At 45.2% G+C, this 13,539-nt stretch overlaps 1 protein-coding gene across 2 annotated transcripts in view; it reads right to left on the reverse strand.

Annotated features, from left to right (window-relative positions):
* Window positions 1-13,539, reverse strand: part of Colq (collagen like tail subunit of asymmetric acetylcholinesterase) — a 57,162-nt gene that overhangs the window by 12,686 nt on the left and 30,937 nt on the right. For both annotated transcript variants that reach the window (XM_034498072.2, XM_034498071.2), the window contains exons 7-12: window positions 11,615-11,677; window positions 11,194-11,220; window positions 10,492-10,536; window positions 10,279-10,314; window positions 6,960-7,040; window positions 2,538-2,652 (exon numbers count right to left, since the gene is read on the reverse strand). In XM_034498072.2, the coding sequence (XP_034353963.1) occupies window positions 2,538-2,652; window positions 6,960-7,040; window positions 10,279-10,314; window positions 10,492-10,536; window positions 11,194-11,220; window positions 11,615-11,677 (367 nt within the window). The remainder of the gene's footprint in view (window positions 1-2,537; window positions 2,653-6,959; window positions 7,041-10,278; window positions 10,315-10,491; window positions 10,537-11,193; window positions 11,221-11,614; window positions 11,678-13,539) is intronic.

A 13,539-nucleotide genomic window follows, 5' to 3' on the forward strand; every position in this document is an offset into this window, starting at 1 on the left:
AGTCTCCATAAGAACCAGTCCCTGAGTGGTTCCATCCACCAGATGCCATGGGGGGATGAGATGCTGACTCAGCTGGTTCAAGGCAGTTGGCATCCAGCAGGAAGATGAAACACATCTGTCAAAAGTGAGTCAGCTGGGGGTATAGCTTAGCATTAGAGAGTTTGTATAGGAAGCCCTGGCCTATGCTCAACACCCAATAAAACACACACACACACACACACACACACACACACACACACACACACGGTGGTCATAACATTTGAGCTGGGCTCAGTGGCACATGTCTGTAATCCTAGCACTTGGGAAGTAGAAACAGAAAGACCGGGAGTTTAATGTCATCCTCAGTTACATAGTGAGTTAAGGGCCAACCTGGACTATATGACAATATAAGCCCTTGTCTTAAAAAACAAAAGAAAGAAGGAAAGAAGGAAGGAAGGAGAGACAGATACAGAGAGATGGGGATGGGGGGAGTACTCAGTAGGTAAAGGTACTTACCAAGCCAGGTGACCTGTGATCCTCAGAACCCACAAGGTAAAGGAGAGACTCAATCAATAAGTTGTCCTTTGACATCCACATGCACGCTGTGTCACACTCATACACACACACACACACACACACACACACACACAGAATAAAAAGAAAAGTGAGAAAGAAAGGAAGGGAGGGAGGAAGGAAGGAAGGAAGGAAGGAAGGAAGGAAGGAAGGAAAGAAAGAAGGAAGGGAGGTCACCAACGGTAAGAACCATAGAGAAAGGACAGCACATCTGTTAGGAGAGGCTACAGAAGTAGAGGGGAATAGGCATTACCCTCCCCCACAAGGAACTAGAGGCCAGGGAAGGAAAACAAAACTGCCGGTTGCTAAATCTCTGGGTTACAACTCTCAACTGGCTGCACAAACATGGCTTTCTGAGAACCTGCTCACAATTCCCAGGCCCAGGAAGGAATCTGAGGTCAAATGGGGCCAGGTTTGTAAATACACAAAAGCACAACGGGAGCAGGAAGGTCTTCATTTGCCATCCACCTTCATATCATCTACCCCACCACCATGTCTCCAGAATCCTCAGGGTTTTAGCCCTAAAAACTCCAAGGCCCAAGAAAAGTTCTTCCCACAGGCAAAACCAGGCTTCTGTCATGCTGGCAGTCACTGACTGGTATCTCGTGGCTCCAAGGATTCCCTGTCTTGAGATGCTGTGGTGCCCAAGCACAGCTTGAGACAATGGTCCCCAGGTATCCACGGACAACTAACTGAATAAGAGGTGGGGAAGGAGTAGGCCAAAGTAGAAGGACCTTCCCCACTGTGTTCCCGCCACAGTTTACCAGGATCTTCACCTAATGGTTTTTGGTTTTGCTTGTTTGTTTCACAGGGTTTCTCTGTATATCCCTGGCTGTCCTGGAACTCACACTATAGACCAAACTGGTTTCGAACTCACAGAGATTTGCCTGCCTCTGCCTTCCAAGTGCCGGGATTAAAGCCGTGCACCAACATCACCTGGCTCTTCACCTAATCTTTTTGTGGCAGTTAGAAAGGCAGGAAAGAAAAAAACCCAAGAAGAGTTTTGAGTGAGACTGATTCTTCGTGGTGTCTTGATAAGATAGAGTCTCAGAGTAAACTTTCCTTTGGTTTAAGGGATCTAACAGAACAGGACATTCCATGACAACCTCACTATGTGGTGGCAAACATGTTCCTATAAATACAGTAAGAAGAAAAGGCATTGTGGAAATTTAAAATATTTCTATTTTATTAAGAAAAAAGATGCAATTACAGTTGTGATTCTTTTTGTATAGCTTAAGATTGACCTAGGAATGCCATCTTTATACAGGTGATGTGCATTAAAAGGCCTTACTTACATTAAGCTGACAAGAGACTAAATTAAAGGACTTAGCTAATCAAATTAAATGGGTAAAACAAGGTAGAAACATAACTTATTTCATCTTCAACGATTGAATCTTAATTTCCTCTTTTTTTTTTTTTTCGAGACAGAGTTTCTCTGTGTAGCCCTGGCTGTTCTGGAGCTCACTCTGTAGACCAGGCTGTCCTTAAACTCAGAAATCTGCCTGCCTCTGCCTCCAAGTGCTGGGATTAAAGGTGTGCATCACCACTGCCCAGCGACTCTAAATTTCCTTTTAACAGCTCCTTCCAAGATACCCAATGTAAATAAACAACCTTTCACCACACTGTGTAAGACAGAAAAATCCTCAATGCCTTCTCCTGGGATTAAGATAATGTTTGGAGCCATGAAACATGTTTTTCTAGAAAAAGATTTTAGTTGATGAAATAGGTACCCTTTTCACTGAAAATATAAATGACATCACCAATGTAATTTACCCTCTCTTTACTTCCTCTGTGTGTTCTCCAGAATGTTACAACAAAGTTCAGTGAACCAAATCATAGAGAGATTAGGAAGATATCAAAAGAGACGCTGGCGGTTTCTAGCAAGAGATACAAAGCAGAGCTCCGTTGGCATCTTCGGTGGCCTCTCTGGGAGACATAGTTGAGAATGCTACTGTGTAGATCAAGTGAAGCTGCATAAGTCTTACCTGCATATGGGGGGCCTGGGGGCCCTGGAGGCCCTGGAGGACCTTGGCGGCCAGGTTGACCAGAAGGCCCAGGCTTGCCTGGTGGGCCCATAATTCCACTGTCTCCCTTCTGACCCTAACAGAGAGAAAGATGGAACCCATTGTGATATTATGGCATGACAAAGTTCTTCCTCTACATTGCCTCTAAGTCAGAGACCACCTTGCTCAGAAAAGCAAAAACTGGTGGTGGGCTATAACTGGTCTTCAGCACCCACTCCTGAGAAGAACAGAGCAAACAACATTTGCAAGTTTGATGACCTCACTAAGTTCATTATCTGTTCATTATCACAGTATAGAAACATGGCACAGGACAACAGAACCAATTCACCTCACCCTTGGCATGAGTTAGGGAGTGGAGTTTCAGACCAGGATCTGTACAATGTCTAATGTTCAGGTGGCCGAGTTGGACCTATCATTTAAGCATTCACCTACATGTTAGGGTTATTTTCATTCTATTAGAAGAGTTGTTTCTACCCAGACTTCCTGCTGTTCTCTTGGGAGAGACCCCATTCCTTACTGAGCCCAAGAAGCTGGTCATGCCTGACTCTCCAGCTGAGTCAGAGGTTTTGTTGTTGGTGGTGGTGTCTTGTTTTGTTTTGTCAAAACCACCATGATTCTTATCCTACTTCTCAAATAAAAATTCTCTCTTTTCAAACGCCAAGCTCTTCCTTATGCCCCTCTGCCTTCAGTTTTAAGCTCTGATATCTCAGCAAGATCTCCCCAAGTAACACTGCTGTTCCTCATCACGTTCTCTTAAAGCTAAGTTGTGAGGTGCATCCCTGTCATCACAACACACAACAGGCTGAGGCAGAGGGATTGCTATTAGTTTAAAGGCAGCCTGAGATACATAGTGAGTTATTGTTCTAAGCTACCCAGAGCTACAGTGTGAAATTCAGTCTCAGAAACCAAACACACACACACATTCACACACAGAGAGACAAACATACACACACATGCATGAGCATACCCATGCACACACACACACAGACAAACATACACACATGCATGAACATAGAACATACTCATGCACACTTGCACTCATGCACACATGCACACACACACACACACACACACACACACACACACACACATTCACACACACTCAGGCACACATACACACCAATGTTCTTCTAGCATTTGTTCCAGATCACTGGTTGTAAGTTATTGTGTGATCATTTCATCACTGTCTCCCCAGGAAACATAAGTTCCATGTAGGCTAGAATCTACTGAGTTCATCTTCTCTCTCCAGACCAAAGGAAAGGGGAGAACAAAGTTGGCAGTGATGGGGAGGGATTTTTGATGATCTGTCAGTCAAGATATTTCCCCTTGACTGTGAGGCCCTAGGTAACTCACAGTATTGCTTTGTGCCTTGGTTTTGCCTTCTCTAAAGTAGGGCCAGGAAACAGACATCCACCTCGGTTTTGTGAGGTTAACGGAGATGGCAGAAGTGAAGATATGGCTTGTGAAGAATGAAGGGTGATGGGGGGACAAGCTGATTGCCCTAGTGGCTGGCCAGGCTTCATCTTCTCTCATGGGAAAGAAGTTCTGATGTCCTAGAGCCCTTGGAGACTCTAGTGGGGAAGCACAACTCCCTCCATACTCCTGAGCAAACAACAGCCCTCTGTTGGAGGAGGTCATCTTCTTTATCCAATCGGGCAGCTTTGGGAGAAACACATGGACCAGTGAGTTCCCTTTTCAACAGCCAGACCAGCTAGATCAACCATGATGATCAGCCTGGATGACAGATGTCCCAGCCAAATGTCCCTCACACCCAAGAAGTCCTGACTTCTTAAAGAGAGTCACACCTGTAGCCACTCTGTTTCCAGTCACTGCACTGATTCAGTGAGATACTGTCCTGCCAACATGGCCCCTGGACACGTTCCTATACTTGTTCCAGAGGACCCATGAGTTTGGTTTGTTTCCAATTCCACCCTCACAGAGGCTGTTAATCCTCAGGCCAGGGTGAAGTATTCCGAATGGTAACCAAGATGGGTCCCAGAATGGCAAAGGAAGTCACACCAGCTTAATATAGCCAGCAAGGCTTGTTTTTCTAACAGTGAGGCCAGCTGGCTCTGAGCTCAGGAAGTACACAGCTTGAAGGAGCTGGAAACACTCCTTGACTCTGACACCAGCAGCAGAGGAACCTTCTGCTTCATTGGTCACTGTGTGGAAGATGCCATGTCTTTATGGGAGGTTTCCCTGAGCTGAATTAAAGGGGAAGCATTATTTATTCCTTATCTGCTGTGAACTTAGGTTTCTCTTGAGGAAGCTGTTCTGTATTGTTAACTGGGACTCAGGGCCTTTTGTACGCTGGGTAAACACTCTGCCACTATATCCCCATCCCATGAAGGTTTTTAGGATCAACTTTCCTGGAGACAAGTCTAGTGTGAACTGAAGTCTAAGGATCCTCACTTCAGCCTTGGGGAAACAGCCAGGATGATGAAAAAGCATGTCCTCTCGGTGTTACCTATGGTCTGGGTGGGCCACCATGCAATCTATTGCTTTCTTGTTTATTAGAAGACGATGCAGGTATTTTTAGAAGGTGTTTAAAAATTCATTAATTTCTATAATAAGCTGTACACATTGTGATTTTAAGTTATAAGCAAAGGAAAAAATAACTAGATATTGGAGATATATATATATATATATATATATATATATATATATATATAAAGAATTCTGAACTACATATAACCCCAGCATGTTTGAGACCAGAGTTTGAGGCTAGCCTGGGCTACATGAGACTCTATCTCAAAGCAACAAGAACATAACAAATGGATAAACAAATAAAGAAATTTTAAAATGAAAGAAGAAAGAATTATGGAAGGTTATAATACCCAAGTCAAACCATAACCAAAACCAGAATGGAGATAAAAAAGCCAATGAGATGGATAGAGTTGAAATATTCTCATTACAAAAAAACAGTAAAAATAAAAAATCGGAAGTGATAGGTATGTCTAAGAACGGGATTTGGGCACTCTACAATGTAGGTATGTACATAATTATATCACTGTCCACCCCATAAAATATGATAACAATTAAAAATAAGTAATGTTTCTATATATGTGCAAGAAATAACATTTTATTCTAACATACTCAAAATCATTAATATTAAAAAGTATACATATTACAAGTATGCATATCACAAGTATAAATATCAATTTTCAACAATTAAGATTATTTACACAAGCTGACTTGTGTCTGTGGGTGTGCAAGCAGAGGCCAAAAGTCAACATCAGGTAGCTTCTTCTATTGTTCCACACCTTATTTTAAGGCAGGGTCTCTCACTGAACCTGCAGCTCGTGGAATCGTGGAATCGGCCAGAGTGGTTGGAACTCTGCCGCCCTGATGCTCAGATTACAGGTGTGAGCCGCCACACCTTTTCACACGAATGCTGGGATCGAGCTTAGTCCTTACTTACACGGGAAGAACTTTACCCACCAAGTCACTGCCCCAGCCCTTAACTAAAGCTGGATTTCAAATATCTATTGGGGGTGGGGGTGGGGGAAGAAGGCAGCTGGGCAGTGGTAACACATGATTTGGGAGGCAGAGTCAGGCAGATTGCTGAGGGCAAGACCAGCCTGGTTGATAGAGTGTGTTCCAGGACAGCCAGGAATACACAGAGAAACCCTGTCTCGAAGAACAAAACAACAACAACAACAACAATTAGGCAGCCAAGTTAAGATAATAGTAATAAGAAGAAAAATAACGCAGCTATGGTAAAGACCAAGGCCAACCTGTTACATAGTGAAACCCTGTCTTAAAACAAACAAGCCAAACAAAAAGCTGGCATAGCTTGTCTCTCAGATGCATCTGTCCACCACTGAAAGGGCTGTTTTCCTGTGGTCACTAAGCACAGTCCTCGAGCCAGTCCAGGAGTTCGAGCCCTCCTCCTCCCTTTCCCAACAGCATAACCTGGCTTGCCCTGCTGACACAGGAGCTCAGAGTGAACAACTTCCCCAAACTCTTAACAAACCCAGTGAAGAGGATCACTCCCAAATTAGCGGCTTGTGTAGTGAAAACTGTCACCAGGGCCCAAAAGACCTACTAGCAGCAAGGAAGTGCCTAGGCTGTTCACTGGACAAAACAGCAAAATGACTTCAGCCTCCTTCTGTTCCCAGTTGCTTTAGTTAAGACATATGTGTTCCTACGACCTAGGTGAACTCAGGCCATTTCAGACCTTGAGTGCAGCCTGTAACCTTGAACCATGATAGCCGGGAGAAGCCTGAAGGACGGTCTGTAGTGGGGCTGCTCTGTGCACCAGCCCTGAGGATGCCTGAATCCAAGGCTGTGGGATAGCTGTAGTTGACTCCTGCCTGCTGCTCCACACATCGCCAAGCCACAGGGTGTAACCTCAGTGGGAGTAAACCCTGAGGCTCTTACCTGCTTGCCTCGTTTCCCTGGTCTTCCTGTGGGGCCTCGGTGTCCTGCTAGCCCAGATTCTCCCTTTGGACCCATTTCACCCTGGGGAGAAGAGAGGGAAGTGAGAGACAGAGTAGACACATCTATGCTGGTCTCTCCTATCACCGGCTGCTAGCACCTCTTCTTCATCCTATGTCCTATCCAGGTAGGGCGATCCTGGGAGCAAGGTAGACTGGTGAGCTCATATCCAAGGAACAGTAAAGAAAGAAAGCAGGCAACCCGAGTGTGTGCCTTAGTGCTGTAGAGTCATAGGCGCTCTGGTGGTCAAACAGAAGAAACAACCTGGTCCACAGTGGTCAGCGCTGGCTTCTGCAGTTCAGTTTCCCATGAGCCTGTGTCACTCCTGACTGGGGAAAAGACTTTCTTGTCTAGTTGAACAATTACATTTTTAGTTCACACTCACACATGTGAGTTGGGCTCTTTGGTGTGTGGGAACAGTCTTTTTGAGGTAAAGTTGGGTATGCTTCTGATTCTTATTTAGGACTGTATAGCTCTCCACTTTTTTTTTTAATTTTTTTCTTTTTTTTTTTTTTTTTGAGATAGGGTCTCATTTACATAGCTCTGGCTGGCCTGGAATTTGATATGTAGGCCAGGCTAGACTTCCTAGACATCCACCTTCTCTGTCTCCTGTGTACTGGGATTAAAGTGTAGTCATGTTCATCAGTTCTTCACAAATCAGTATTATTTCGAGTTCCAGCTCACTTCTACCTATTTAGAAAACTCTGAGATAGGGTCTCCAGTAGCCCAGGCTAGCCTCTACCAGTCTATGTAGCTGAGGATGACCCTGAAATACCCTTGCTTCTACTTCCCAAGTGCAGGAGTTGCAGATATGTTCCACTCTGTCCAGCTCAGATGAAAAACCCCTTTTGTGAGAAGAGATGCTTCAAGTATTTGTCCAAGTAGTCACCACAGAAATATCATTAAAATATGGAAAACAATGTAAGTTACATTCCTAATTGAAAATATCTCTTTCATAGTTCTAGGCTAACCTTTTGCAAAAATTATTTTTTAGACTGTCAAAATGGCTTTGTGGGGAAAGCCACTCTCTGCTGAGCCTAAAGTCCCAGTAAAAGAGAAGCAGCTCCTACACTTTGGCATGTGTAACACACACACACACACACACACACACACACACACACACACCTGTGTGTACTTCTGGGGATGATGGACCCATGGGGCACATCATTTCTACTTTAAACAATTGCCCTGCATCCCAAACTGTGCCCCCAACATAGCCAGTGTAGCAGCTGCTACCAGCCAATGCTCATGAAGGGCCACCCTAGCCACTCTGAGGGAGCAGTAGATGCCCAGGCTCCTTTCATGTGATGCTCTCTAACACCATAGGGGAATTCCAGAGGGGAACAGTAGCTGCTGAGGACCAAGGCCAAGCTGACCTTTCAGCTTAGCAACAGGATGAACCTGTCCCTCTCCAATTCACTCAGCAGTTAAGAGAGCTTACTGGCTTTCCAGAGGACCCAAGCTCAGTTCCCAGCATCTGTATCAGGTGGTTCACATGGCCTGTAACTTCAGGCAGTTGTGAGTTGTCACAAAGTTTCTAACCCCAGCAGGATCCAAGACCTTCCACCTTCACATGTACACATACATGCACACACACACACACACACACACACACTTAAAAATAAAACTTTAAGAAAGAATTTTCCTTAAGTCCATGTGGTCTTTCTAACATGTTAGGGGTCAGTGGTTCCACACGGCCATGGAGATGTTGTCACAAACACCCCTGGGCTGTTTAGAGGGGCCCAGGGCATATCTTGTTTGGCCAGGAGAAAACATCAGCATAAAAAAATATGAATTTTTGAAAAGAGGTCTTTGGAGGGAAGTGTGGCTCTTCTCTTTACCAGCTGGAAGCAGCTAGGGATTGCTTGGTCTAATTTCTCTCCTAAGACCTAATTACGGTTATCATATCAGCCCTGTCTTAAAGTAGCCTGCCACGAAAGGGGGAAGACGGTGCCCTCTACACCAAGCCTGGTAAATGGCGCAGAAGCCAGAGAACCTGTCAAATTTAATTTTATAGTGACCTATGAGTCTTTGATGGTCACTGTTGCAGGGAATGAAAATCTAGACTAAACTAATCTTTTTTTTGTTTTTGTTTTTGTTTTTGTTTTTTTGTTTTTTTTCGAGACAGGGTTTCTCTGTGTAGCCCTGGCTGTCCTGGAACTCACTCTGTAGACCAGGCTGGCCTTGAACTCAGAAATCTGCCTGCCTCTGCCTCCCAAGTGCTGGGATTAAAGGCATGTGCCACCACCGCCCGGCATTAGACTAAACATCTTAAGGTACTTTCTTCTATTTTGAAATTTGCTTTAATTTGTTTATATGAATAATGTATTTTTAAAGTGTGGCATCCTACCTAGGGTAGCAGGAACTGAGTTTCTGACAGGTCAGGGTAAGGATAAGTCATAGTGACTTGCATAAAGACCCACGGCTGTGTAGCACTGGGTGAAATTGCTTTACTTTAGAAAGTAACACTTTAAAGCGAATGTTTTTAAAAATTAAAACATTAAGAAAACATTTGTTTGCACATCTGAAGCATTTCAGTTTATGACCTCGGTAAAGATAACAACTTCCAGTGTCAGCGCCTCTTACAACACGAGGATTCAGCACTGCCATGGTAGCTCGTGAGGTGGTCTGAGAGAGAACAGCATCCATGGGCTCATGTATTTGGTTGGTTGGTCACCACTTGGTGGGACTGTTTGGGAAGGATTAGGAGGTGTGCTCTTGGAGGAGGTGTGTCACTGGGGGTGGGCTTTGAGGTTTTAAAAACTGTGCCATGTCCACTGTGTCCTTCTCTCTCTCTCCCCCTTCCTTCCCTTTCTCCCTCCCAAGTATGGATCCAGATGGAAGCTCTTAGCTCTTCCTGATGCTCTGCCTTTCCTCCCCTGTCATGGGGAGTCTATGCTTCTGAAACACGTGCACGCGCGAGTGTGCACACACACACACACACACACACACACACAGACACATATATATATTTAAAACTTGTCTTGGTCATGGTGTCTTATCACAGCAAATAGAAATAGATTTCTGAGTTCGAGGCCAGCCTGGTCTACAGAGTGGGTTCCAGGATAGCCAGGGCTATACAGAGAAACCCTGTCTTGAAAAACCAAAAGTAAATAATAAATAAATAAATAAATAAATAAAAATTAATTAAATCAAATTAAATTAAATCAGTTTCTCTGTCTGAAGGGCAAAGAGGAGGGCCTCTGTTTGCCATGTCTGGAGGGCTTGAGGTCTAGTCTAGTATCTACTTCCAGATACTCACTTTCTGCCCCAGCATTCCAGGAAATCCAGGGAAACCCTGTGAAAAGAACAACAAATGCCGTGATTGTCTTGAAATACCACTTGGAAGAGCTGTGGGTGGATTGGATCAGCCATTTCCAAGATGGCTGCCATCTTGAAATGCTATCAGTCCGTAGGCCGGGGCAGTGGAGCTGACTTCTAGCGAAGGCTATCAGTTGCACAGATTTGCCATTACCTTTTCTCCTTTGGGACCCAAGTCACCCCTTTCACCTCTGGAACCCTAGGAGAAAAACAAAACAGAGAGTCAATGGACTAATATCACATTGTGTTGGGGCTTGTGGTGAGGGGCAGTGATAGGAACATTTCAAACTGAAAATCAAGCTAAGCCAACACCCTCACTTTTGCAAAGCTCTAGGCTCTTACAATAGGTGGCTTGCTCACTAATGAAATGCTTTCTATTCAGACTCCAGAGACCTCCTAACATTACTTAGTAAAGGGAAACTCAGAGAAAGTTCTGGGCCTCCCTCCGGTCCTTGAATCTGGCAGGACTTGTATCCTCAGGTGCTGGCTGGTATTTGTTTGGTTTTGGCAGGTGAGAAGGCTTGTGGTAGAAACCAGGCCCGAGGACAAATCCTCTTCTTCCACTGCCCCTTTGCTGACTGACCAAAGCCCAAGCTCTTCCACTGCCTGCCAGCTCCCGTTTGTCGCCCTGCTCCCTGCGCGGGGCAGGGCGTGAGCCTCACTGGGAGCGCTTCTTCACCAGAACTGTCTCGGGAGGCTCTTCACTCCTCCCTCAGCCTACACAGGAAGAGGACAGGGGAATAGCTGGGAAGAACTGAAGCTGATGACAGAGGGCTGGGCCTGTCTGCCACCCACCACCAACTCCTGAGCTTCGTCCAGACCGGGATCTGGGATGGCTCGAGAGAGGAGCACTGACCTTTTCCCCTCTGGATCCAGGGAAGCCCTAAAAGAAAGCAGGCAGATGTTTATACCCAGCCCCTAGGACAGCCAGGGCTGTAGGAATGGGCAGAGTCCCTGAATGTGGTGCTGAGGCTCCGCACTGCATCGTGAGTTCTACAGGACATGCAGCAGTAAACACGAAGACATCCAAGAGGCTTGTGCTTATAACAGGCCTACAAACAGCATAGTTTTTCTCAGCTCCCAAATGCCTGATCGCTGCAGAGAGCGAGAACTGGATCCCAGTGTCCCCGCACCTCAGGGAATGATTGTCCCCCAAAGGGCTGACTCCCCAGCACAGTGACAGTGTCTCAGTGCTGCCCTCCCCAGCTCTGTAGACAGCTCTGCTCCTCAGTGTTAGTGAGGAGACCTGGGGATGGCCGTCTGCACCACACACTGACCTTAGAGCCCATCGGTCCTCTTGACCCTGGCAGGCCCATCATACCCAGGTCGCCTTTTTCGCCCTGTGGCAATTAGAAGATGGAAAAGAAGACCCACGGTGATATCTCTCAGAGAAGCAGAAGCAGAGTTGTCAAGGAAGCTGGGACAGAACCAAGGTACTGGGGCTGGATTGGGAATGTGAATTCCATACGCCCCTTTGCCTCCTCCCAGGGTTCTACTTTCCACCTTTCATTGTGGTCCTCGAGATTAAATAGAGAACAAAAATGCCCAAGGTGGACAGATCGCCAAACTAAATACTCACTAAGATGTTGTAAATGGTGATGTTTGGTCTTTTCCTGGAAAGGGTTGTGAGAAGGCAGGGGAGACAGCGTGAGGGCCTCAGAAGACAGGCTATCCCACATATAAATTCTTTGCCTGCTTTGCTTTTTGCATAGGGAGGGTCTTTCAGATATCTCATTACACTCTCACCCTCAGTTTGAAGGCAAGTAGAGGGAAAATCAGCCTCAGGGCATATCTAGCAGAGGGAGGTGGTTGACATAAGATGTATTCCACTGTCTCTATTACAAAACTGTATGCCACCTCTGACTAGTAGAAATATGAAGTCAGCTATATGCTGTTGGGGGGATTAATTTGTGGTGTTCATTTTGGGTTTTGCTTTTGTTTATTTGGTTGGTTTGGGTTTCTTGTTTTGTTGTTTTGTTTTTTTAGGCAGGGTCTCATGTATCCCTGGCTGTTATGTGAGAATTCAGGTGATAGTGACCTTGAACTAATGCTCTCCCAGCCTCTGAGTGTGAGGATTATAGGAAATATTATCACCATGCCTGGCTACATATTCTGAATTGCAAGTGTCTTTATAAATTACATCAAATGGGGCTGAAGAGATGGCTCAGTGGTTAAGAGCACTAGCTGTTCTTTGAGAGGTCTTGAGTTCAATTCTCAGCAACCACATGGTGGCTCACAACCATCTGCTATGGGATCTGATGCCCTCCTCTGATGTCCATGAAGACAGAGCACCCATATACATAAAACACATACACAAATAAATCTTTAAAAAGAAATTACATTAAATGTAAAACTGAGCTAGTGAAATTAATTTTGCCAGTATTTTTCTTTCATTTAATCAGTGTCACTTCAACATGTAATCATGATACAATAAGGTTTTAAAATTACATTTTATTTACCCTGTGTGTGTGTGTGTGTGTGCGCGCGCACGTGCATGCACTGGTGCTTGAGCACTCACATGTGTGCATGCAACCCACAACACACATTGGAGGTCAGAGGACAACTTATGGGAGTCAGTTCTCTCCTTTCACACGTGGGTTCCAGGAATAGAACTCAGATTGTCAGGCTTGGTGGCAAACACCTTCACTGACTGATATCTCCCCAGCCCAGAATAGTTGATGTATAGGTTGTCATTTATACCAGTCATATTTCAAGGGTTTCACAGCTATTTGTGGTTGCCATGATGGACAGCTTAGCTCTCTATAGCAGGGATTTTGTTTTATTTGAGTCAGGATCTTACTCTAGCTCAGGCTGACCTGGAACTTACTTTGTAGCCCAGGCTAGCTTCTAACTTATAGTGATCTTACTTCAGCCTTCTAAGTACGGGGTTTGTAAGTATGAGGAACCATGCCTGGCCATACAGTAAATTGAAAATTGCCTGCATGTATGCATGTGCACCAAGTACATGCCTAGTATCTACAGAGGACAGAAGAGGGCACTGGATGCCCTGGAAGTGGAGTTACAGATGGTTGTAAGCCACAGTGTAGGTGCTGCGAACTGACCACAAGTCCTCGGCAAGAACAACAATCGCTATGAACTATGAGCCATCTCTCCAGCCCGAGTTCTAGTTGTTCTTTTAAGAGAAATGTCCTTGGGACTTTTTCGTATTACCAATGCGGCCAGCAAGGCAGAGCAGCCGAGC

Source organism: Arvicanthis niloticus, chromosome 3, assembly GCF_011762505.2.
Source record: "Arvicanthis niloticus isolate mArvNil1 chromosome 3, mArvNil1.pat.X, whole genome shotgun sequence".
Lineage (NCBI taxonomy): Eukaryota > Metazoa > Chordata > Mammalia > Rodentia > Muridae > Arvicanthis > Arvicanthis niloticus.